At 39.4% G+C, this 24403-nt stretch overlaps 1 protein-coding gene across 1 annotated transcript; it reads right to left on the reverse strand.

Annotated features, from left to right (window-relative positions):
* Window positions 1-7828: 7828 nt before the first annotated feature.
* LOC122642102 (actin-like) lies at window positions 7829-9805 on the reverse strand. The gene is made up of 4 exons (XM_043835515.1): window positions 9727-9805; window positions 9180-9573; window positions 8255-8868; window positions 7829-8118 (listed from the first exon to the last, which is right to left on the reverse strand). Exons 1-4 carry the CDS (start codon window positions 9784-9786, stop codon window positions 8053-8055), a joined length of 1134 nt encoding a protein of 377 aa, XP_043691450.1. The 5' UTR covers window positions 9787-9805; the 3' UTR covers window positions 7829-8052.
* Between the last annotated feature and the right edge of the window lie 14598 nt (window positions 9806-24403).

Below are 24403 nucleotides of genomic sequence, written 5' to 3' on the forward strand. Positions count from 1 at the left end.
AGGTATACCCACCCGGGAAGTTCAAGCCGAACGTTAGGACGGGATTTGACTTAGGGGTTTGCGTATATCTCTTGGTGGAGACCGGTATGACAGGCTTCTAGCGTAACTCAGGTTTGTCATCGCCGGTATACCATCCGTTTATGGTACCGATGTCGGGGATGCTGCCTAAGGTGTTGCTATAGTACTATACCTGACTTAGTTGTGTTGTTAGGTAGATAACCATAAAACTATACATCATCATTCATTCATGTAGCATGATTGTAAATTGTATGTGATGTACAATCTATCTTGGTGGTATGGGATACCTTGGTATCCGTCCATCATGTAGGGTTTGCAATCAACCCCATTCATTATTATTGTGCTTGCTTGTGTGGTTTAATCACTCATTGGGCTCAGTGGAGATCACTCCTCGAGGAAACATATTTTTAGATGATGTGGGTACATTCGAGTAGGGTGGCACAGAGTAAGGGACTCTTGAGGCTGGTTATGTTGATTGGTGGACTCGGGAGATCGTGGAGCATGGATCGGAGTGCTGTTGTGATGTGTATTCCTTGGCGGGACAGTGATTTATGGCCGGTGGCCATCTTTTGATACACTTGATTATTCTTTTTTGATTTATAGGTGTATTCTTTTAATTCCTTTCATGATAGATGTATTATTTATACAATAGGTAATACGTAGGTCCTTATTGGATTGATTTGTAATGGGAGGGTAACTTAAACAAACATATATAAATTATCACGTAGATTCTGTAAACTCTGATATTACTATTTTAACCTATTTTGATCTTCTATGGTCGTGTGTATGGGTTAATCCTGTATACTGCATCTATGATCTTAAGGGTTTGGGAGCGTATTGGTACACTTTGGTTGCATTCCCCGTGGTTCAGGAATGGGGGTGTAACATGTAACACCGCAGCTCGACGAGTCTCCTCTGTATGAACCATAGCAAATGACTGCTCTACTGTAGGAAAAGGAGACTGGTTCAACACTTGCATTCGAATAGGGTCATACTCCACATTGACCTGCCAAGAAATCATACACACGGATACTCTCGACGTATTTATAGGTAGCAATATTAGTAGGTGTAGAGGGCTGATAGTCGGAGTAATGATCCAATTGCTGCCTCAAGCTTTTAAGGGCAGCATAGTACGCAGAGACAAACAACTCGTTCTGAGTGAGGTCATGGGCCTTCCTGTGGATCTCATACACCTGAGCAGCATTCCCAACACGTCCATAAGTCTACTTGGCAGCACTCCAGATCTGATGGGTTGTCTCCAGAAGTAAGAAATCATCGGATAAATCTGGTTGCATAGAGTGGAGCAAATAAGGCATCACCATAGCATCATGTGACATCCACTTATCTTACGGAGAACCAGTTTCAACTGGCATGGTGTTAGTACGAAGGATATAGCCACTAAGGCCACAACCAGCAATGGTTAAGTAGGTAGTCCGAGACTACTTGAGGTAATTTGTGCCATCGAACTTGATAGGAGCAGCAAGGGGAAGGAACTCTGTCCGGGACTATCCATCAAGCTCATAAGTTCAGAAGAGGAGTCTGAACCTGCCATGATGATGCAAAGAATGCTCCAACAAAAGGCACCAACACAAGAAAGTAATTGCTGAAAAAGGTAACAACAAGAACTCCAAGAAATCTCCAATGAAATAGGCTGAAAACTTGATCGAGTACTCTTCAATAATAATTGAAGAAGTCCTAAAAAATTCATACCAATCAGAGAAGGAGAACTATAAGAGCCAATTCTTCAAACACCAGTTGAGCACCCTTGTATGCTGAAATCGATAGCTGAGATGTGAGATGCCTTGAAAGGGTGAACAACCAATGGCTGAAACTGAGGTCGAGGGAAGTTCGTGAGGGTAGTAAATAGCTCAAAAAAAGGTAGCACCAATAGGCAGCCCAGCAGTCCAAACCCAAAAATCGATTGGAGGTAGTTTTTGAACAAACAAAAACTGAAAAGAAGGTCGATTAGAGGTTAAGATCTGTAAAGAAGAGATGGGAAATGTTGATAGTTGCTGGCTAGGGCTGCAAAGGAAGCTCTAATCGAGAGAAGATCATCCTACAACAGGTATCAAGGCTGAATCTTCAAAACCTAGAAAACTTCAAGACCGTAAAGAGAAGGGCATCAACTATCGGGCATATATGTGGCTTATGTCATGAGGAAGATGAGGTGGTTTGAAGGGCAGCAACTAGATTGTAAGATCACCTCATTAGTGCTACCCTAAGGTGAAGGGAAAGAACTAAGAATAAGAGTAGAAAGAAGAACGAAGAAAGGAGGGAAGAAGGGAAAAATGATGGAGGGAAGGAGCTGGGTTTTTGGCCTTAGATCAGAATAGGGTTGTAGAGTCCTACTCTAATACCATGTTAGCAAGATAGAAACTAAGAGAATGGCTTGAGTGAAAATCTTCACACTCAGCCCCTTCATTTATAACATTCACTTATAAGATAGAATTACAATATTGTCCCTGTATAGCCAACTATGCTTATAACAGGGAATAAACAAAGAAAAAAAATATCCAAAATACCCTTATCGGGTTACATAACTCAAAACGTCCTAACCAACATGCATCTACATGGGTGATGGCGCATGGATATGCATATACCAGAGGCCGGGGCCATAGTACTTGATTCCCCTTTGGCCACACTATCCACCCGTCTCCTCTAGTATACACACCCACACACAAATAGTATGACAAATATAATACCAGCTATCTCCTCGATCACACCGCAACCCAATTCCCGACCAAATGCATCAATCATCTCTAATGCAACAAGTATATCGAAATAAAATACAACAGTGAGTACGGCGATACGACAATGGAATTCACACCGGCCATTCCGTACCTCGTTTCCAAGGCCTACTCTATATGCATGTATCCTACTTAACAAATGGCAATCCTGAGACTGGCAAGCCCTTTGGCGCTCGGATCCCATAATCACATCATCATCTCATTCATCACAATAATCATAATTCAAAAGATCCTAGCATCTAACAACATATACATAAATATAATAGCAAGTCTAGTAATTACAACTAACCGCAACTCGTCTTCCAAACAATCCACCCCCGCTCACCTCTTCCAATTCCCACCCACCAATCTATTCTTTGCGAATTTGGAAAACACTTTGGTCACTAAAAATCCATCCAAAATTCAAACTGTTTTGTTGGAAACTTTTCCAAAATGGAATTGGGACTAGATCTTCCATTTCGAGATTCATTCAAATTGATGATACATGTGTTCTTTGTGGTAACTCAGCTGAAACTTTATGGCACATTTTTCTCTCGAGTCATGTCTCCAAGCATGTTTGGTAGTCTGGACCTCTTGGTCTTCGGTTTGAATTCCTTCAAGCCGATTCAATTCTCCAGCTTTGTAATTCACTTCTATCTGATCTGCCTTGGCCCTCCTTCGACATTAAAGCTGTGGTGTCAATTTTTTCAATCACATGTTACTTCATTTGGACTGAAAGAAATTGGTGTTGGGTATCTCATAATTAGCCCAATCCACTTGCGATTCTACAAAATGTTAATCGATGGGTCCAAGAAATGCAAATCTTATATGATCCCACATCCGAATTGAATCCCAATCCTACATCCTCACCAACTGTGCTAAGTAAAAATGATTTTATTACCTTCATCCGGACTCACTAATCATGATCAGTGATGGTAGTTTTCTGGTAGAAACAGGGGAAGCAGAGGCTGGGCAGCAATTCTTTTCCAAATAATAACTTAATATGTGCGTACTCAAACTTTGGTTATACAGGAACAACACAAGAAGCAGAAGCACAAGGATTTCTCCTCAGACTACGGCAATTAGGAGACTGGCGAGGAGAGCATCTCAACATTTGCATTGATTGCAAGGACTTGGTCCAATAGCTCAATCAATCTACCAAAGAATGGCCTTGGGGAATGTTCACTCTTCTTTGGGACATTAAGCATATTTTGGGATCCTTCAAAACTCTTATTTATGTAAACACGACAGATCTTTTGTGTTTCTAGCTCATAAACTAGCAGTACAAGCCAAATGTAATAGGTCTAGTGTATGTATTTTAGACTTTTCTTCCCTTTAATTATATTTTCATTTATCAAAAGAAAAAAAAAAAAAAAAACTACAACTGACCTAAACTAACAAGCATAGTGAACATTATAGAAAGCAATTCTAACATTCACAATAGATCAAACAAGTATCAAATAATTATGCATGAATGCTCATCAACATCGCATGACCAAACACTCCGCAAATTAAGTCGAGGATCCAACACACTCACCTTCGGTACATAGGTGATTCGATGCACTCGAGTGTGTATCTTCGATTCGACCTCATTGGGACCTTGTTTAAGACCTATTCCATGTGTAGAATATTAGGCACCGTTTGATAACGTTACATGTGTTTCTGTGTCGTTTCTGCCCAAAAATGTTATTTGGTGTTTTTGTTTGCAGAATAACGTTTTTGGGTTGCAAAATGGTGTCTGATATATCCAGAACACTTTTGTAATGTAAAGGTGTTTGATAAAACCTGTTTCTGCAACAATTTTGTAATGTTTACTATAAATTACTGAAATACCATTAATACTATAATCCATATAAAGTAAATGATATTATGACATTAAAAATTATTAAAAATCCAAATGAAATGTATATTAAACAAAAAATAAAGACAAAGATGCACTAATAGGTTACTATAAATTACAATAATGCCATTAACACTAATACATATAAAGCGAATGATGTTAGGACATTAAAAGTTATTACAAATCCTCAACAATGGGTATACTAAAAAAATATAGAGAGAGAGATGCACAAAAAGGGTCTTGGGAAGCACACATTGTATGATGCTCATGATTGTCTCCTATGACCAGTTGAATAAAAAGGGTCTTGGTGGAAAGTACAGTGAAATACATTTTTTTTTAATTAAATATTCGAATACACATATTATAAGCGAACTAACTAAGGTCTTGACCACCATGGTTGTCTCACAACCTAGTCAGCCTGAGTTGAACAAAGCCCTCTCACGAACTACGATGGCTTCTCAGCCTAGTCAGCACGAGGCATGAAGACCTCAGTCCTGACCACCATGGTTGTCCCACAACCTAGTCAACCTATGTTGAACGAAGCCCTCTCACTGACTACGATGGCTTCTCAACCTTGTCAACTCGAGGCATGAAGACCTCAGTCCTGACCACCATGGTTGTCCCACAACCTAGTCAACCTGAGTTGAACGAAGCCCTCTCACTGACTACAATGGCTTCGCAGTCTAGTCAGGACGAGGCATGAAGACCTCAGTACTGATCGCCATGGTTGTCTCACAACCTAGCCAACGTGAGTTGAATGAAGCCATCTCACTGACTACGATGGATTCTTAGTCTAGTCAACACAAGGCATGAAGACCTCAATCCTGACCACCATAGTGGTCTCATAACCTAGTTAGCCTAAGTTGAATGAAGCCCTCTCACTGATCGGTGAATGGTCATATGAGAATTTGGATCATGTACCATTTTGGAAATGGTTTGCAAAACTTATTTCCACATACAATGATAGATGATATGTATGCTTTGATAAAAAATGCTTAATCGTGTTTTGCAAATTCCAATCACATACACAGATGCTCAGATATGGACATGTACTATGGAATGGAGTTTGGCAGTATTTATATACATGCCCTAGATTCCATAATGATGATGTTGATTAGTGGAGGGTGATGCATAATAAGTTGTTATTATGTAAGGGTAATTTTGGGATTTGCTAATTAAATAATTGATTTATTAATTTAATTGAAATGATGTTCTACTTCTTCACTAATTATAAGCACACTGGGAGAGAATCTTGGGATACAAGTCAACTTGAGGAGAGAGGTGTCAAACTCTCACAAGGAATACAAGTGGGGCTCTCAACTATTCAAACCACAAAAAAGAGGGGGAGTCGGCCAAGCATCTTGGAGAATTTTCTCTCCCCTCCCCTGTATGAAATTCTCTCTCTCTCTCTCTCTCCTCTTGATTCTCTTGCTCACTTTTGGGTTTTGAGATTTGGGGTTTTTGAAAAACCCTGATTCTTGGAAAAGATTGGATCTTTTCTTGGAGATGATTGTTGTGTTGGCTTGAGGAACCTTGGTTGCATCAAGATGGTTCAAGAATATCTTTCTTGGTGTGCTCGTTGGGAAAAGAACCATTATCTGGAGGAGGAGCAATAATTGAGACTCTACAGGTTAGCACATTTAATTTCTTTTTGTTAACAATTTTATTGTTTAATATTCATAGGATGCGAAAAAAAATCGAATCGATCACTTTCCGTTGCGCATTCGGGTATGGAATGTTTTTCTTTTTCCATAGAGATGGAAAGAGATTCTTTTTTCTTCTTGTTTTTTCTTAATTCTTATAGGAGAAGAAAAGAGACGGGTTTAGTATTTTTTATACCAAACCAGAAATTTCCTATGATCCATCTCCCATAGCTCTAACACAAGAAACACAATATTTCCCTTGGAAGAGTAGTATACATAAAAATAAGGATGCAAACGGATCGAACTCGGTTGGATAGATAATGGCATTACCATATCCGTATCTGATTATATTCGGATGGATTTGGATAATATCCTATCAGTTTTCGGACTGATTCAGATAGTTTCCGGATAGTGATTTTTCGAATACAGATTCTTCTAAATAGATATGAATGTGGATTGAATATAAATTTTCGACTACCCGTTGACATCCTTACCATTTTGTTGAGGGTTAGGGTTGAGACTTAAAAGTTCAGCAACACTGTTTCTTCTACTCTTCTTAGTCTTTGATTTTCTTACGTTTTTTTACTTTTGATTTTATCTTGTATTATTTTAATAGATATGTGATTCCATGTATCAGAGTGCATACAAAATATATATAAACCAATTGAAAACTACAAAAAAAAATCACATTATCTTAACTTGTAAAATAAGAAAACACAATCCAATAAAGTAACTTAATCGGATAGACGGACACAAAGATATATTTTAGAGATTTTATTAGCGTCAGATTGCTAAACGAATGGATAATAATCAGACCGACCGAAGGATTATCATATTCGTATCCGAATTTGGAAATGAACGTGGATTGAATATGAAACATCCTTACATAAAAATAGTGTGAACCAAAGAAATGAAAACAATATTAAACTTGGAAGAGCAGTATAAAATAAAGTGTCAACCATTTGTAGTAGGCTTTGCTGACCTAAACTATTTTCGGGGGACCATTGCTGCTGGCCTGTAACTCGCTGATTTATTAGCTTTCATAATCATGGGTGGGAATGGAGGAAACATTAATGGTAAAGGTCCAGATTCAGGCCCGCACCCTTGTCACAGCTATGCTCATGCTTTAGACTATTTGAACGAAAACATTCATAGTCAGATTTTTGTGTAGTTTTGCCCTTGCTCATTCTCTTTGAATGAGGACTTCAGTCCATCTGACTAAGCCAAGTATCTTCAAGGATGCACAACATATCCTTATCCCAACTAAATGGGGTCAGCTCAGAGATGCCCAACATTTGTCTTAAATCTAGTCAGTACAGCTCAGAATAAGTGTCACACGAATGATAAGTGGTGTTTAGGCAATCCAGCCAATGCTACAGGGTGTAAATTTGGCAAAAGCAGCTCGTCATCCGAGCAGAACGGCACATTTCCTGCATCTACCATGAAGACTTTTTTCATTCCAGTGCAAACCAATAAAGACAATACTGGCTCACTAAAATTATGAGATCAATACACAAGGTTCTCAACTATTCATTTGAGGTCATTCAAACATTTAAAAATGAAACCATGTTTGATTTATGATGAGTAGAAATCCAGTCAGTTTAACCAAATTAATGCACAACTTTTAAGATGAAACAAAACTAAAAATTGGGATTCCCTGGCATGAAAATTCTCACCCCTACCAAGTTCTTCAATAAATTTAGAGGAACAAAGAGAGAAGAAATGGGAAATAAAGAAAGAAAGCAGCATTTCTCAAGATCAGTCGGACACATTTCTGTGATTTGGCTTGCTTCGCTTCATCAACATATGCCCTGCTATTGTGTGATCAGAAGCATTTCCTGTGCACGATTGATGGCCCAGATTCATCATACTCAGCCTTTGCAATCCACATCTGCAGTAAAAGGCAAAGGGTTATATCTATCAGTAGAAGGGTGCTGAACAATAACGTTCTCAATTTCAAGGGCCCTATATTTGAAAAGCATATTGGATGGATATGTAAATCAGAATGCTTGCATAAGAGAATTTACCTGCTGGAAAGTGCTGAGAGATGCCAAGATGGAGCCTCCAATCCAAACACTGTACTTCCTTTCTGGTGGGGCCACCACCTTGATCTTCATGCTGCTGGGTGCTAGAGCTGTGATCTCCTTGCTCATTCTGTCAGCAATGCCAGGGAACATTGTGGAACCACCACTGAGGACAATGTTGCCATACAGATCCTTCCTGATATCGACATCACATTTCATGATGGAATTGTAGGTTGTCTCATGTATGCCAGCAGCTTCCATACCAATCATTGATGGCTGGAAGAGGACCTCTGGGCATCGGAAACGTTCAGCTCCGATGGTGATGACCTGCCCATCAGGCAACTCGTAGCTCTTCTCCACAGAAGAGCTGGTCTTGGCTGTTTCTAGCTCTTGTTCATAGTCCAGGGCAATGTAAGCCAGCTTCTCCTTCATGTCCCTCACAATTTCACGCTCTGCAGTGGTGGTGAAAGAGTAGCCACGCTCGGTCAAGATTTTCATAAGGGCATCTGTGAGATCACGGCCTGCCAGGTCCAGACGCAAGATGGCATGCGGGAGAGCATAACCTTCATAGATTGGAACTGTGTGGCTGACACCATCCCCAGAATCCAGAACAATACCTACGTAACAAATAAAGATGATGCATTGACAGACTATTAACATTACCACTACATTGAGAAAAGGTTTAAACACGAGCACCCAGACATACTCATCTTCATCCTGGAGTCTGGAGGATCAAGTATTTGTTACTGCCGAACATTCAACTAATCCAACCACTTGGGATCAACAATTTAGACCCCAACAATGATTTTCTGTTCATAAGTATTATTTGATAATAGTATTCATGCCAACCCCCAAAAGAATATATTAATGATTTTCAATGTAATAAAACACTGGAGAAAAAGATTTAGCCTGTAAAAGATTTGCTTACCAGTTGTACGACCACTGGCATAAAGCGAAAGAACAGCCTGGATTGCAACATACATGGCTGGAGCATTGAAGGTCTCAAACATTATTTGGGTCATCTTCTCACGATTAGCCTTGGGGTTGAGAGGTGCTTCAGTGAGGAGAACTGGATGCTCTTCAGGGGCCACACGGAGCTCATTGTAGAAAGTATGATGCCAGATCTTCTCCATGTCATCCCAGTTACTTACAATTCCGTGCTCAATTGGATATTTTAGAGTTAAAATACCACGCTTTGACTGAGCCTCATCCCCAACATAAGCATCTTTCTGGCCCATACCAACCATGACACCAGTGTGCCGTGGGCGACCCACAATGCTAGGGAACACAGCTCTCGGAGCATCATCTCCAGCAAAACCAGCCTAATTATTAAAGTTCATTCAAATAAGGTTAAATGTAAGTTCCAAAATCAAAGTCAAACAGCGGCTCACAGTTACTAAAGAACATAATTAGGGACATCTAAAATTAACAGAATATGAATAACAGAATTTACGAAGAATATTCAGACTTGGTACCTTAACCATTCCAGTCCCATTGTCACAAACGAGAGGCTGAATGTCCTCGCTATCTGCCATCTTCTATAGCCCACTGGATAAGAAGGACCTCAAATTTAGATAAAACCAATTAGAGACTATGGGCACACTTTGCAACTGTTTGTCCATACAGACTATTCGCATATTTAATTTGCAGGCCTGGTCAATTACTTAGCAGTCAATGCTGTATGGGTAGAATAAAAACATTGGAATCTAATAAGTAATCTGTATTGAGCTGAAGAACCAAGGAATCATGCCTCTAGGAAGAAAGTATTTGTAGCTAAAAGATGGGACATCGAGTCCATTGTATTGCAGACCTATATTCGAATTGTAAGAGTTAGATTTCCTGCCAGATGCCAATTATCTTGAAATGCCATGAGAATTTCTTTTCCAGGTCATGAAATGTAATTTAAATCCTCAACTGCCTAGTTTCTAGCATACATTGAAATCAAAAGATGCATTGTTGTTCCACAAAAGCCAATTCATTTGCATATGAGGAACCAACACCAAGCAAAGAATCAAGAAGAATGAGAATATGTTCAAGCAATACAGTAAAGATACGACACCAAGTGCAATATGAAATTACAAGAAATTTTACAATCTATAACTCAAAAACTTGCAATACAAGGATTTAAACTGATAAATGATGATCATAGTTGTCAAGGTGATGCAGTTCATGGTACAAGAACTCGCGAGATCTAGCCAATATCTTGCCATTTCAAAATGTGGAGACGAGATGAAGGTCGAATTGGAAAGTTACAATGTCTTGGCCGAGATCTCGGTGGTTTTGGTCATCCCGGTGGGAAATCTTGATATATAGACATCTATTTTTGCAAGCCTTGGTATACAAACACTTATTTATGCCAGAAACCAGGACATATACTTATTTATGCCTAATATCATTTAAGTAAATGTTTTTGTATTTCATTTACTTAAGATATTATTCATAAATAAGCAAACACCCCCCTAATTGAATCCAATAAAAATAGTTAAAAAATCAAATTCCAAAAGGATAAAAAGTCAACGTCCCAGTTCAAAAACAAAAATGGGATTTTTTATGGCAGGTGTAATTTTCAACTTTCTAATGCTAGGGTTTTTCTCAAATCTAAAAATTCCATAAATCTTAATATGGTAAAACATTGCTAAAAACCAAAAATGCGGTAAAATATTCATTTTTTTTATGCCCAAAAAAATAATTTCATTCAAAGCGATTTTGGCAACATTCGAACACACCAAATTATGGTTGACTGGTACATAACTCCTTCAATATAAACTAAATTCTCTTCGTCAAGGTTATTTGTCAGTTATGGAGTATATGGAGCAATTCGATTCTCTCTCCTCTCGTACGGGGATTAGGTCATTGGGGTTACGGATATGGTAAATGTTACAGACTGTTTTGAGAAAGCTCTATGTGCTGAAGAGTTATTGGCATCCACAAACAAGAGGTTTGGGTATCAAGCTAGGGAGAATAGGAGGAATTTTCCAGCACCTAAACCTTCTACAACAACCCGTACTCAACGGGACAACGGTAAGGCTCTTATGACTAGTGGCACCAAGGCAGAATGTTTCCATTGTCAAGAGATTGAACATTACGCTAAGAATTGTCCACATCATCAAAAAAATTAAAGTTGTTGCAGAAGTTGAAAGTGCACCCGATGAAGAAGATCCTGATCTATTTCCATACCCACTCGAAGATGATGACTATGGTAGGGCTGAATATGATGAGGATGATGCCAACAATGACGGTACCTATGGCATTCATGTAGTCAGACGTATTTTTATGGCTGAAACCAAGGGAGAGGACTGGCGACGCAGCTTTATTTTCTACAGCCGCATGCGATCCGAAGATAACATTGCTTTGGTGATAGTTGACAGCGGCAGCTGCGTCAACGTTACTTCAGATAATTTTGTAGAGGAGAATCTGAAGGTGGAGAAGTATCCTCAACCTTATAAGGTATCCTTGTTGAACGATAACACCATAGAGGTAAACCAGCGTTGTTCAGTACCACTGAAACTTCAGAAGTATGAGGAATAAGTATGGTGTGATGTAATTCCTATGCGACTCACTACATCCGTAAAGTTTTAGACCAGTTGGAGTCCATATGAGAGAGTTACACCACTTGAATTCGATTTGGCTTCCTTAGGCTCATGTTTTGTCGTGAGATAAAAGAAGACATATTTTTTTTTAAAAAAACTAAAGGGTGAACCCAGTGCACAAGGCTCCCGCCACTGCGGGGTTTGGGGAGGATCATAATGTACACAACCTTACCCCCACTTCACGGAGAGGCTGTTTTCAGAGACTTTAACCCGTGACCCAGAGGTTGTTTCCAACCTTACCGTGACCAATTGTTTCCAGAGGCTGTTTCCAACCTTACCATTGCACCAACGTCCACCCTAAAACAAACAGAACATACCACTTATTTGCACAAAGATCCTTCTTAAGTTGTTTCAAGTTTCAACTTTATCCCCTCTTGTCTTAAATTTCAGAATCACACTGCTCTTTGAAATCTATTTATGCTTCTATCCTAATTATTGTTTACTCTTTCCAATAGAGTTCTGAATTTCCATTTAATTATGAAATTGCCACTATTTTCTGGTTGAGTTGTTTATTGATTCAAATATCAACCCAAATTTAAGGGTTATCGAACCCAGGTTGACATCAATTGGTATCAGAGCCAAATTTCTGGCAGTTACTAACCATCACAGGTCACATCACCAACCCTGAGTTGCACAAGTTATATTGAGTACTGATTGAGAATCAACAGAAGACTAAGTCTAGTCTTGAGAGGAATGAGGCCAATCTTGACAAGTTCATGGGAGAAACTCAAGGTGCTCTTACTGAGATTCTTGTCATTATGAAGAGACCAGAAAAGCGAGATGATGTTGGACCATCTACACTAGCTCCTCATGTTCATACTTTATGAATCAAAGATACACCTCAGAGGCAGAAACCATAGATGTCAAGGCGTCGCCTAGGCGTGGCGTCCAGGCGTCATCTCGCTGTAATCTCTCTATAATAGCAAACAGAAACTTGGGTATGTGAGTGATGAAATGCATATGGATGGTTATGTATATGATGTGATTGATAGCATTGTTATTATAGCATCACTCACTAGGCTTTTAAGCTCACCACTTTATTGTTGTGAACTTTTTCTACAGATGATGGAAAGTCCGATAAAGGCAAGGGCATTGCTAGAACGGATGATGCATGATGACTTACTGTGTTCTTATTTTGAAAGATTTTGGAACAAGTTTATGCTTTGATATGAACATGATACAGTGTCAAGCTTGAAGAAGATCCTTCATGCTGTTTTGGTCTATATCAGAACTAGACCCAAACCGCAGGGCCAAGAACCAGCCCCAATTAAGCCCAGCCGTGGGTTAAGCTGGCCAGGGTTAGTCCCTGCGATATTATTGCTGGTGGGGCACATGAAGTCGACTCCAAAGAGCCACACGACCAGAGTTTAATTTTCTCAAAGTTTTTTTTAATATTCTAATGTGTCTTTTCATTTTCCTAGGCTTAGTTAATGAGTTGATTTCTTTTTCTAGGTGCTTTAATTAGACTTTTTCAGTTTTCAAGTGGGTCTTTTAAGTTTTCTATGTAAGAATCCAAAAGTTTGTGTTAAATAATTAAATTTATTTTACTTGGTATTAGTTTCTAAGTAATTTAATGCTTTATTGGAGATAGCTTCTCGATGATTAATGCTGGACTCCAAGAGTCAATTTTTATTTTCTTTATATACTCATGTAATCAAACAATTAAAGCAAGATTTGAAGAATGAATTGAATATTGGATTTCATTGGAAATCAGCAGGTGTCTTTGATCACCTTCTATCCCTTCCCCTCTCCTCAAACATCTTCTCTTTTTTCTCTCCCCCTCTCAATCTCATCTCTTCTCCTCTCTCTCACGATACTCCCTCTCAACCCCCCCCCCGTCTCTTCTTCTCTCTTCATCAAGACCAGAATCTGATCTTGAAACCTCGTCTTCTCCCTTTATCCTATCCCTAATCTCCTTATAAATTAGATCTGATCTCTCTATTACAGATGTGAACCTTCTGCCTGCGTCAGAACATTTGACCAAGAGATCTTTTTTTGTATAAACTTAGAAGTTTGGCCATGTGAAGGATGAATGTAATTAAGTAACAGCATGTTCTTACACCCATGTGAATGCATAATTCAAAAACTCGTATGTCGAAAATCTCGACAAGGACGCAACGAAATGGTACCTCGAATCAAAAAATACCAAATCTCGGTCGAGATTTCGCTTTTCTCATAATATCTTGAGATATTGGTACATCTCGCGAGATATCGAGATTCCCTTTTTAAATCACTTAGTACAAAAGGCAGAAACTCGTTAGTCTCGGTCGGAATTTCGACCTTCGAATCTACGCCAGAACCACTTGGAGAACACAAGATTCAAACTTCTTAGCCCATCTGTGAATCCTTTCCACTATTTCAGGTAAAACCATTTTCTCTAAAATTGTTTTTTTGAAAAATGCATAATCAATACATGTTTGTTTGTGATGAAATTAATATGTTAGACACTGGAGGCTGATCTACAACTTCACGGTGTCGAAATTTTTTTTGGGTACATATATTATTTTTTTATTTTTCTGCTTCAAAATTTTGATTTTCCTACAACAAAAATCTAAAAATAATAGGGGTTATGAACATTGTATGGTGATCAATTAAATATATGTTAGACACCATTGGCCGATCTACAGCCTCACGGTGTCGAAGATATTTTTCTGCTAATAATTAATATTTTAATTTTTAAAAATTATTTAAAAATTCAAAAATAGGGAAGAAATAGGGGAAAATATGAGGTTTTTGATTTAAAATTAATGAAATATATGACAGTAAATTCTACATGTATTTTAATTGCTGCCCATTGCATATTATTTTGGTTTTGTTGTGTTAGGCCAATATTTATTTGAAAAATATTTTAAAAAATTATTTTTAAATATGAGAAAAATATGAGGGTTAGCGAAAAAATACTAAATAACCATATACTTGTTTTAGTGCTCTCAAACTAAAGGAATTGATGTGCTTCAATGATTAATGAATTGTCTTTTATTCATGCAATAGTAAACAAGTCCTATTATGGCGGACCGTGATAGACGACATAACCAGAGGCAGGGGAAGCAGAGCCAAGTAGCCCAGGCCAGGGGGAGCAAAGACCACCCAGGCGCACTAGGAGTGACATTGCATGGTTGCACAACACTCCAATTGATGGGGATACAAGAAAAACACAATGCAATTACTGTCACCAGAAGTTTTTGGGAGGTGGGGCCACTAGACTCGAACAACATCTGGTTCGGAATTCTCCTGGAGTGGTCTCATGTCATATGGTCCCTGTTGAGGTATCTAGGGCCATCAATGAGTACATGAAGGGGGGGGAGTAAGAGGAAGGCTCAGAGGGAGAAGGCAAGGGTAGACCTTGAGGATGCAGTGAGGAGTACAGCAGGAGGCTATGATGATGTTGCTTATGATGATGATGATGGTGATAGTGATGATCCTGTCTATGTTCCTGATGATATAGAGACTGAGCAAGAGGATAGGGATTGGAGACGAGTGACAGGGTTGAGCAGAGGCACTTATTAGAGGAGTAAGAGAGACAGAGAGTAGGTGGTAGTGGAGGAGCTGCTACCTCTAGAGCAGGTGCTAGTGGTAGTGGAGGAGCAGGTACATCTAGAGCAGGTGGTAGGCAGCTTGGGGTGCCTAATCACTTTAGGAGATCACAAAGTACGAGGGCAGTTCCGCCTCCACCACCTCCAGTAGTACCACCATGAATTGACCCCACACCAAAAAGAAAAGCAATAAGCAACCAAAAATCAAGGGAGGATGGAAAAATCTGAAGGGGATGGTGAAGAAATCTATAGCTAAGTGGATGTTATACAATACCATCCCAGCAAACACTGCACAAGGCCCCTTTTATCAGACTATGATAGATTCCATTGCTGAGGCTGGCCTAGGGTATAAGGGGCCCACCCCACATGACATCATGGATGTGTATTTGCCCCCAACAGAAGAGAGAGCTTCAAGAATATATCAATGAAATGAGAGGGATGTGGAAGAGCTATGGGATGACCATAACGTGTGATGGTTGGATTGGTCCTACAAGAAAGTCCATCATCAACTTTATGGTGTATTGTGATGGGAGGACAGTCTTTCTTAAGTTTGTGGATGCATCCAAGGAGAAAAATGATGCAAAGTATATCTACAAACTGTTGAAGGACGTGGTAGATGATGTTAGAGTGGGGAATGTTGTCCAGGTTATAACGGACAACGGAAGCAACTACAAGAAGACCGGTGAGAAGTTTATGCATAACAGTATCGGCTGTTTTGGACTCCTTGTGCTGCCCATTGTATAGACCTCATGTTGAAGGATATGAGAAAGATCAAATTGGTACAACATGTTGTAGAAAAAGCAAGACAAATGACCAACTTTGTCTACAACCACGGGTTTGCATTAAACCTCTTGAGGGAGAAGTGTGGGGGTGGCTTAGTGAGGCCGGGCATAACTAGATTCTCCACCAACTACATTGTACTCAAGAGTATTGAGACCAAGAAGTTCAGTCTTAGATCTATGTTACCTTCTAAAGGTTGGTTTAACTGGAATAGGTCCAATACCCATGGTGGTAAGGAAGCAAAAGTTATCATTGCATCAGATGACTTTTGGTCAAAGCTGCATAAAGTGGTACATCTTTTGGACCCAATGGTCAAGGTTTTGCACATAGTTGATTCTGCTCTCAAGGGACCAACCATGCCACATCTATATGTTGCCATAGACTTGAAGAATGATGATGTTTACAATGCGAACCCACAAGATAGTAAACACTTTCTCAAAATTATCAAGGAGCGTTGGAAAAATCAACTTATGCATCTACTGCATAAGGCCGGTGAGTATATATTTTTTTTTTTATGCAATTACAAATTTTACATAGGCTTGGGTTGAATAGTAGTCTTATTGAAGCAGTAAAGCAAGTAGTTGCCAAGTTGGAGCCTAATAGTAAAGTACAGCTATATGCAACAATGAGGTGAGTCCTATAGTTCATTTGGAATTACCTCTGTAAATATTAAATAGTAATGAGTCATCACTAGTCTATTAAATATTTTCCACATGATTATAGTTGAAGACTTTTAGGGATGCATTGGGGAGTTTTGGAACCAATGCTGCAGAGCAAGGTCGAACACGCGATGATGCCGGTACTCATTCGTCATTAATCATTACTCAATTCAATATCTTATTCTTCTACCATTGTATGTATTGAAATTTTTTAAATGAACATAACGTGTCTCTTTTGTTGTAATGCAACTGAATGCTGGGTCTTGTATGGGGGTTTAGCAGAGAATTTGAGGAAAATAGCAATTAAGGTTCTCTCCTGGACATGTTCCGCATCTGGCTGTGAATGGAATTGGAGTACATTTTCTCTCATCCACTCCAAGAGAAGAAATAGATTGGGTTCCGAACGTCTATCTGACTTGATGTATGTGCATTACAATTTAAGGTTGAAGATGTAACACATACACATGGGACAAGAGGATATTAGGGAAAATATCGATCTTGCCGACATTTTCCAGGTGGAGTCAAATGATGATCCTATTGTTGATTGGTGAGGGATACAGGTGAGCCAGTGTTAGATCAGCCTGGAGGTAGGTCTGACCCCATGATAGCCGAACATATAGAAGCTGATGTGGATGAGTTCATGGCTGAAGAGGGTGAGGTACACGCATGGGACGCATCATCCATACCGTTCTAGCCTACTGATGGCAATATTGATACGGAAGAAGATTGGTCTGTGTCCTCCGGTGGCGGTGGTGGGACTCAGACTCAGAATCAGGCTCAGACTCGGACTCGTACATATGATGATGGTAGTGATGGTGGAGATGGTGGAGATGGTGATGATGGAGGTGATGGTGGTCAAGCATATGAAGGGACTCGAGTCCCATATGTAGTAGGAGAGCATGAGCCGGTCCGATTCACCAGAGAAACACAGTTTGATCATACCACACAAGATACAGACCACAGTGCACGTGCCTCCACACTGACCATACCGGCCGCTTCGACCTACTCGAGACAGCGTCGTGGCCAGTCCCGTCCTCGTGGTACTAGTAGGCAGGCTGTTTTCTGATCTTATGGGCATTGATACCTTATCTGGCTCTGTTGGTGGATTGAGTTTTGGCGATAGGGACAACAGATCGAGGGGGCATTTCCATGCCCCATCTTTTCAGATAGAGAGCAGTCCATCTCCAACACAGTCAGAGTATAGTTCATCTCATTCACATCCATATGGCCAAGGACAGTTGACTTGGGTGGGGGGGGAGCATATATCTCTCCATTCATTCCCAGTTTTGAGTACGACTCCCACTCACAAAGACATAGTGGATCATCTTTCGTGGATGACATCTTTTCCTATCCAACCCACTAGCCGTACCCGTACATGCTCCCAAAAGCATCTTATCATAGTGGATCAGTGGGTAGTACTTCTTCACAGTTTGGTGACCCATATTTTAGGATAGGTTACCTTCAGCATGTTGATGATGCAATTTACATGACCACTGTGGATGACTATACTCATTTCTTCTCCCAAACTATGACATGGCATTCATATGTCCTATAGTCGGAGAACAATGCACGTCAGCTCCATCGGACTATGAGTGGGGTCGATCTTAGACGGAGGAGTAATTATTATTAGAATATTTGAGTTCCTTAATGACTACTTGACTTGTATTGGACTATTGGGGATATTGTCATATTGATATCATCTTCTTAAGTTGTTATTGACTTATTGACTTATTGTACTTAATATTATGAGTTAAATTATGAGTCATACACTTTATGTTTCCAACTTCCAAGTGAATTTACTTGTTTAAATTGTTCATTAATTATTATGTCCTCCAGTACTTAAAGTCTTAAGCAATGTTTATGTGTAATTAACTAAGTTATACATTAGGATTCGACCGTATATTGCCAATCAATGGTGCAAATCCAAAACACCACTTTGGGTGACTATTTTTGCAATTTGAACATTTACATGTGTTTATATAGCCTAAAATAGGGTTGCCATGAAGGTTCCTTGGTGTACACTTTTTGCTACTGATATTGTTTTAGTGGATGAAACAAAAGCAAATATTAAACGCCAAGTTAGAGTTATGGAGATCAACCTTGGAATCAAGAGATTTAAAGATAAATAGAACGAAGAAGTATACAGTGTGTAACTTTGGTTATACTAGGACGGATAGTGAGGTGGTGAAAATTGATGAGGGAGATTCCGCAAAGTGATTATTTTAGGTATCTTAGCTCAATTATAAATAAAGAAGGTAATATAGAGGGTGATGTTTCACAGACAATTACAATACGATGGATGAAATGGAGAGGTGTGAACGGAGTATTGTGTGATTGGCATATTCATTTAAAACTTAAAGGAAAATTTTATAGGAAAATCATACAACCGGCTATGATGTATGATGCAAAATATTAGGTAGTTAAGAAGCATCATATAGATAAATTCAATGTAACGGAGATGAGGATGTTGAGATGGATGAGCGACAAAACTATGAAGGATAAAGTAAGGAATGGTCATATTAGAGCTGGTTTGGGAGTAGCTCCAATACATGATAAGCTAAAAGAAAGTCGTTTGAGGTGGCATGGTCATGTTCAACAGAGGCCTTTAGATGCTCCAATACGGAGGAGTGGTTTGATTCAGATTAAAGGAACTAAAAGAGCCAGGGACAAACCTAAAATGACCTTAAGGGAAGTAGTGAGGAAAGACATGCATAACTTAGGCCTTGTATGATGTATGACCTTGAATAAAGTAGATTGGCGGGCAAGGATCCATGTGGCCAACTCCATTTAATATTAGAGTTTATATGTAGTAGGGGTACTTTAGGAACTAGTTAGTTAACTAGTTGCCTTATATTGTATTTTTTCTGTTTTACCTTTTACCTCCTCAGGAAGGTGTACGTAATTTCTTTTAGCTCATTAGTGAAGTAATATAGGTCTGTTGGAGTCTATTCTCCAATACACAACATTGCACCATTTTCTCTTCTTCTCATTCTTCAACCTCCTACCTTCATCTTTCCTTTGTTCACTTGCTGTCTTCAACTGCCAACTTGGTATCAGAGCTTAATTTGTTGGTTTGAGAGTCGATTCACCTTCTTGTTCTGTTTCTATCCTCTCTTTGGAACCCTAGGTTACAAAGGGGTTCCAAGGAAGGAGTTATTATGTGAAAAGCTTAACGATATCTTACAAGAGGAATGAATGAAGACCATGGAGCCACAAAAGGAGGCGCTTACTTGAAGAAATAAGGGTTTGGAGCTCAATCTAGCTGTGCAACAAGTTACCTCCAACCATTTGGTAATTTCTCCTCATCTCCTTCATTCGGTTGTCCTTGGAGCTGAGTTATAGCTCATTTGAATCGCCCTAGGGTCTACTTGACCCCCCCCCCCATGGTCTCGGTTCATATCCTCAAGAGTAATTGCTTCAAAAATCATCTTCTTCTTGGATTTTAAGGTACCGCTAGGCTCTGTTTTCATCTGTGCTGCTGGTGTCGATGGATTATGCCGCTTCTTGCTATTTGGTTTAGATGATTTCTGTTGTTTGGGCTCTTTATGTTGATGGATGAGATCATTGTGCCTTGAGACATATATTTGGATTTTTTTTTTTTGGGGGTGGAAGTTTTGCCTGATTTGCTAGCTGAACTGTGGTTACCTATGTTTGATATCCTTTTTTTGGATTGAGCAATGACTCCCCATTTCCTTTGGTAAATAACTGGACCCTTAGAGGTCAAATCGATCAGGATTATTTTTTTGCCTGTAATAGTGATGAGCAGTGTTGTTTGAGCTTCTCTAGTGGTTGTGTGATGAAGATATGCCTTGACAGTCTTGATGAAGTTGCTTTTCTTTGAGATGATTATCTTGTTTGATTGCTGGACTGAAGTTACCAGTGTTTGAAAAGCTTTGTTTTTCATTTTTTTTTTAGCTTGTTTGGGTAGAGTGTGTACTCCCCATTGGATTGGGTATCATTCCTATTTCTTGTATATTCCTACATTATGTCAATTGTTAGAGGAAAAGGTCAATTTCCACCCCAAGCGAATGCCGGGAAAAGATTCAGTGGTGACACTGGGGGAAATATGGACACACTCAAGAGAGATGTTGGATACTTTATGGCTATTCCCTTGGTATGCATGCCAATAGGAGAGGGGGAGCTAGAACATCTTCTATAAGGCTTGAGGTTGAGCCTATGGGACTTCCATCTCGACTACAGACAAACACCATTCAGGATCATAATGCAGCCCTACATCGGATACTGCAGCCCCACCACTCTTCTACTATTCCTGTAGAGTTCAATTCTTCGGCCTCTGCCTTACTGGCTTCTACATCTTCCACCATTGGATCATTGACTCCGGTGCCACAAACCATACTAGGATGTCTCAGTGTTTTGATTCCTACTCTGGTAAAGATAAGGTTAGAATTGCTGACGGTTCTCATTCTTCTATCTCTGGTAAGGGTACTGTTCGAGTTACTTCTACTATTTCTCTTGACTCTGTTCTTCATGTTCCTAACCTTGCCACTAACCTGTTATCATAAAACATCTCACCAAATCTTAGAATTGTTGTATTACCTTCTTTCCTTCTCATTGTGTTTTTCAAGATTTGGTAACAAAGAGGATTATTAGCAATGGACGGGAGGAAAATGAACTCTACCTTCTTGATCCAGGATCATCACCCCCATCTACTGCTCAGTCCTACATATGTGGGCGTAGCAACAATAGTACTGTTGACTCTGTGATGTTGTGGCATCAACGGTTGGGTCACCCTTCTTTTAGTGTTATGAGGCAAAAAATGCCACATTTGTTTTCTTCCATTCCTTCTTCCCATGTATTTCAGTGTGAACCATGTCTATTTGCTAAACATTGTCGCTCTTCTTATCCTTACAGTGGCAATAGATCCACAGTTCCCTTCCATATTGTGCATACTGATGTTTAGGGACCTTCCCCTACTACCTCTTTATTTGGCTATTGTTACTTTGTGTCATTTGTTGATGATTTTTCTCGTGCTACTTGGACTGTTCTTATGAATCATAAAAGTGATGTTTTTTATGCATTTCATAATTTTTATCAGATGATTCTTACTCAATTTGATACTCGTATCAAAATTGTTCGGTATGATAAAGCAGGAGAATACATGTTTAGTAGCCTCCAAGCCTTCTTTACTTATAATGGCATTATCCATCAGCTTGTGTGTGTTGACACACCCCAACAAAATGGGGTTACTGAGAGGAAAATCGTCATTTATTAGAGGTCACCCGTAGTCTCTTGTTTGGCATGCATATTCCCAAGACCTTCTGGTCTACAGCTCTTCTCACTACTTCCATTCTTATTAATCGCATGCCTACCAAACTTCTTGATTTCAACTCTCCCTTAGACATTTTATCTCCACAGGTTTCTACTTTCTCTCTCCCTCCTACAGTCTTTGGCTGTGTTTGTTATGTGCATATTAACAAACCCCATCGTACTCATAGTACTATATCTCGCGATATATCGGTATCTCGGGCCTACCGAGATATCCAAAATATCCGAAATTTGGCGAAATTTCGCCGAAATATTGCATTTTTTTTGCAATATTTCAGGAGTCCATCTCGGTGGGTATTTGGCCATATCTAGGCCTGATACTTCATGGACACCCTTATTTAAGCTAAATAAACACATTTAAACCTTCATATTGCAAAAAAAATGAACTCAAAGTGGCGTTTTGGGTTTGCACCCTTGATTGACTGTATATGGTCGGACCATGTTGTATAAAATAGTTAAATACATATTGTTTAAGTACTAAAAGACATAATAAGAAATTTACACAAACTTATGCAACAAAAATAAAGTCAAATGTAGCCTTTAGTTTAAACTCATAAAGTCGTAAGTGCATAAGTCATAACTCATAAACTTCATAATAGTCAATAGTTCAATACTCAATACACAAAGTATTTCTATGAAATGTACCGAAATATACTGCTCAATACACAGTATTTCTACGAAATATACCAAAATTTCGCCGAAATTTGAACTTTTTCATTTCGGAAGCCCATCTCGTCTCGGTAGTGTCGAAATTACCGAAATTTACTGAAATTTCGGCAATATATCGTGAAATTTTGTACCATGATCGTACTAAACTTGATCCCAATGCTCTCAAGTGTCTCTTTCTTGGGTACTCTTCTACTACCAAGGGTTACAAGTGATATCACCCCTTTTCTCACAAGTGCCTAATCTCCAAAGATGTCACCTTCCTTGAGTTTGTCCCTTTCTTTACTCCTCATCATCCTCTTCAGGGGGAGAATTGTTGAAGTGAACAGGCTGCGGATTTCCTTCATTATCCTCTACTTATCTCTCCCTTTATGCTTGACATTGGAAAGCACAGGATTGTGGATGTCGATGGAAATACAGAATTGGTTGTTGAAAGTGGTTCTAGTAAGGAGAAGGATTACCATATTAAATACAAATGGTGTGAAGGCTTGTATAATGAAGGAAAAAAGACCTGCCGAGAGTTCCCTTTGGATCCAGATCCACATCCTGAGATTCATTCTCCTTAATCAGGTGACATCCCTTCTCCTCCATCTGATTTAGATCTTCCTATTGCTGTTAGAAAAGGGAAAAGAGCTTATACTAATCCTATAGCCCAGTTTGTTTCCTATGATGCTCTTTCTCCTACAGGTCTTGCGTTTAATGCTACTCTCTCTACTGCTTCTATTCCCAGGAATGTTACTGATGCTATATCTGACTCAAAGTGGAGACAAGCTATGTTTGAGGAGATGATGGCCCTTGACAAGAATGGTGCTTGGCAATTGGTGAATCTTCCCAAGGGATGTGTTCCAGTTGGATGCAGATGGGTCTACACAATCAAGTATAAATCTGATGGTACTATTGAGAGATACAAAGCAAGGTTGGTGGCCAAGGGGCACAGTCAAGTCTATGGGATTGAGTATCAGGAGACATTTACTCCTGTAGCCGAGCACAACTCTATAAGAGTTCTTTTATCATTAGCTGTCAGTAAAGATTGACCATTAGATCAGTTAGAGGTGAAGAATGTCTTTCTTCATGATGACTTGGAAGAGGAAGTGCACATGCAAACCCCACCAAGCTTCAAAATACCTACAGCTGAGGGGAAAGTGTGTCTCCTCAAGAAGGCACTATACGGACTCAAATAGTCACCAGAGGCATGGTTTGAGCGCTTTTGACAAGCTATTCTGAAGAATGAATATTCCCAGATTCAAGCTGACCACACTCTCTTTACCAAGCGGGGCAATGGTACCATCACAGCCCTCATTGTCTAAGTTGATGATATTATAGTCACTACAGATGAAATGGCTGAGATAGATAAACTGAAAATCTACTTGGCTCAACACTTTGAAATCAAAGATCTAGGTCTCTTAAAGTATTTCTTAGGCATTGAAGTATCAAGAACCAATAGAGGAATCAACATATGTCAACGGAAGTTTGTTCTTGATTTGTAGACAGAGACAGGGATGTTAGACTGCAAGCCGGCAAGTTCTCCTATTGAGCAAAATCAAAAACTGGGAGAAGATTGTGGTCCCTCTCTTGTTGATGTGGGGAAGTACCAAAGATTAGTGGGGAAACTCATCTACCTATCTATAACTCGCCCAG

Source organism: Telopea speciosissima, chromosome 10 (genome assembly GCF_018873765.1).
Source record: "Telopea speciosissima isolate NSW1024214 ecotype Mountain lineage chromosome 10, Tspe_v1, whole genome shotgun sequence".
Taxonomy (NCBI): Eukaryota; Viridiplantae; Streptophyta; class Magnoliopsida; order Proteales; family Proteaceae; genus Telopea; species Telopea speciosissima.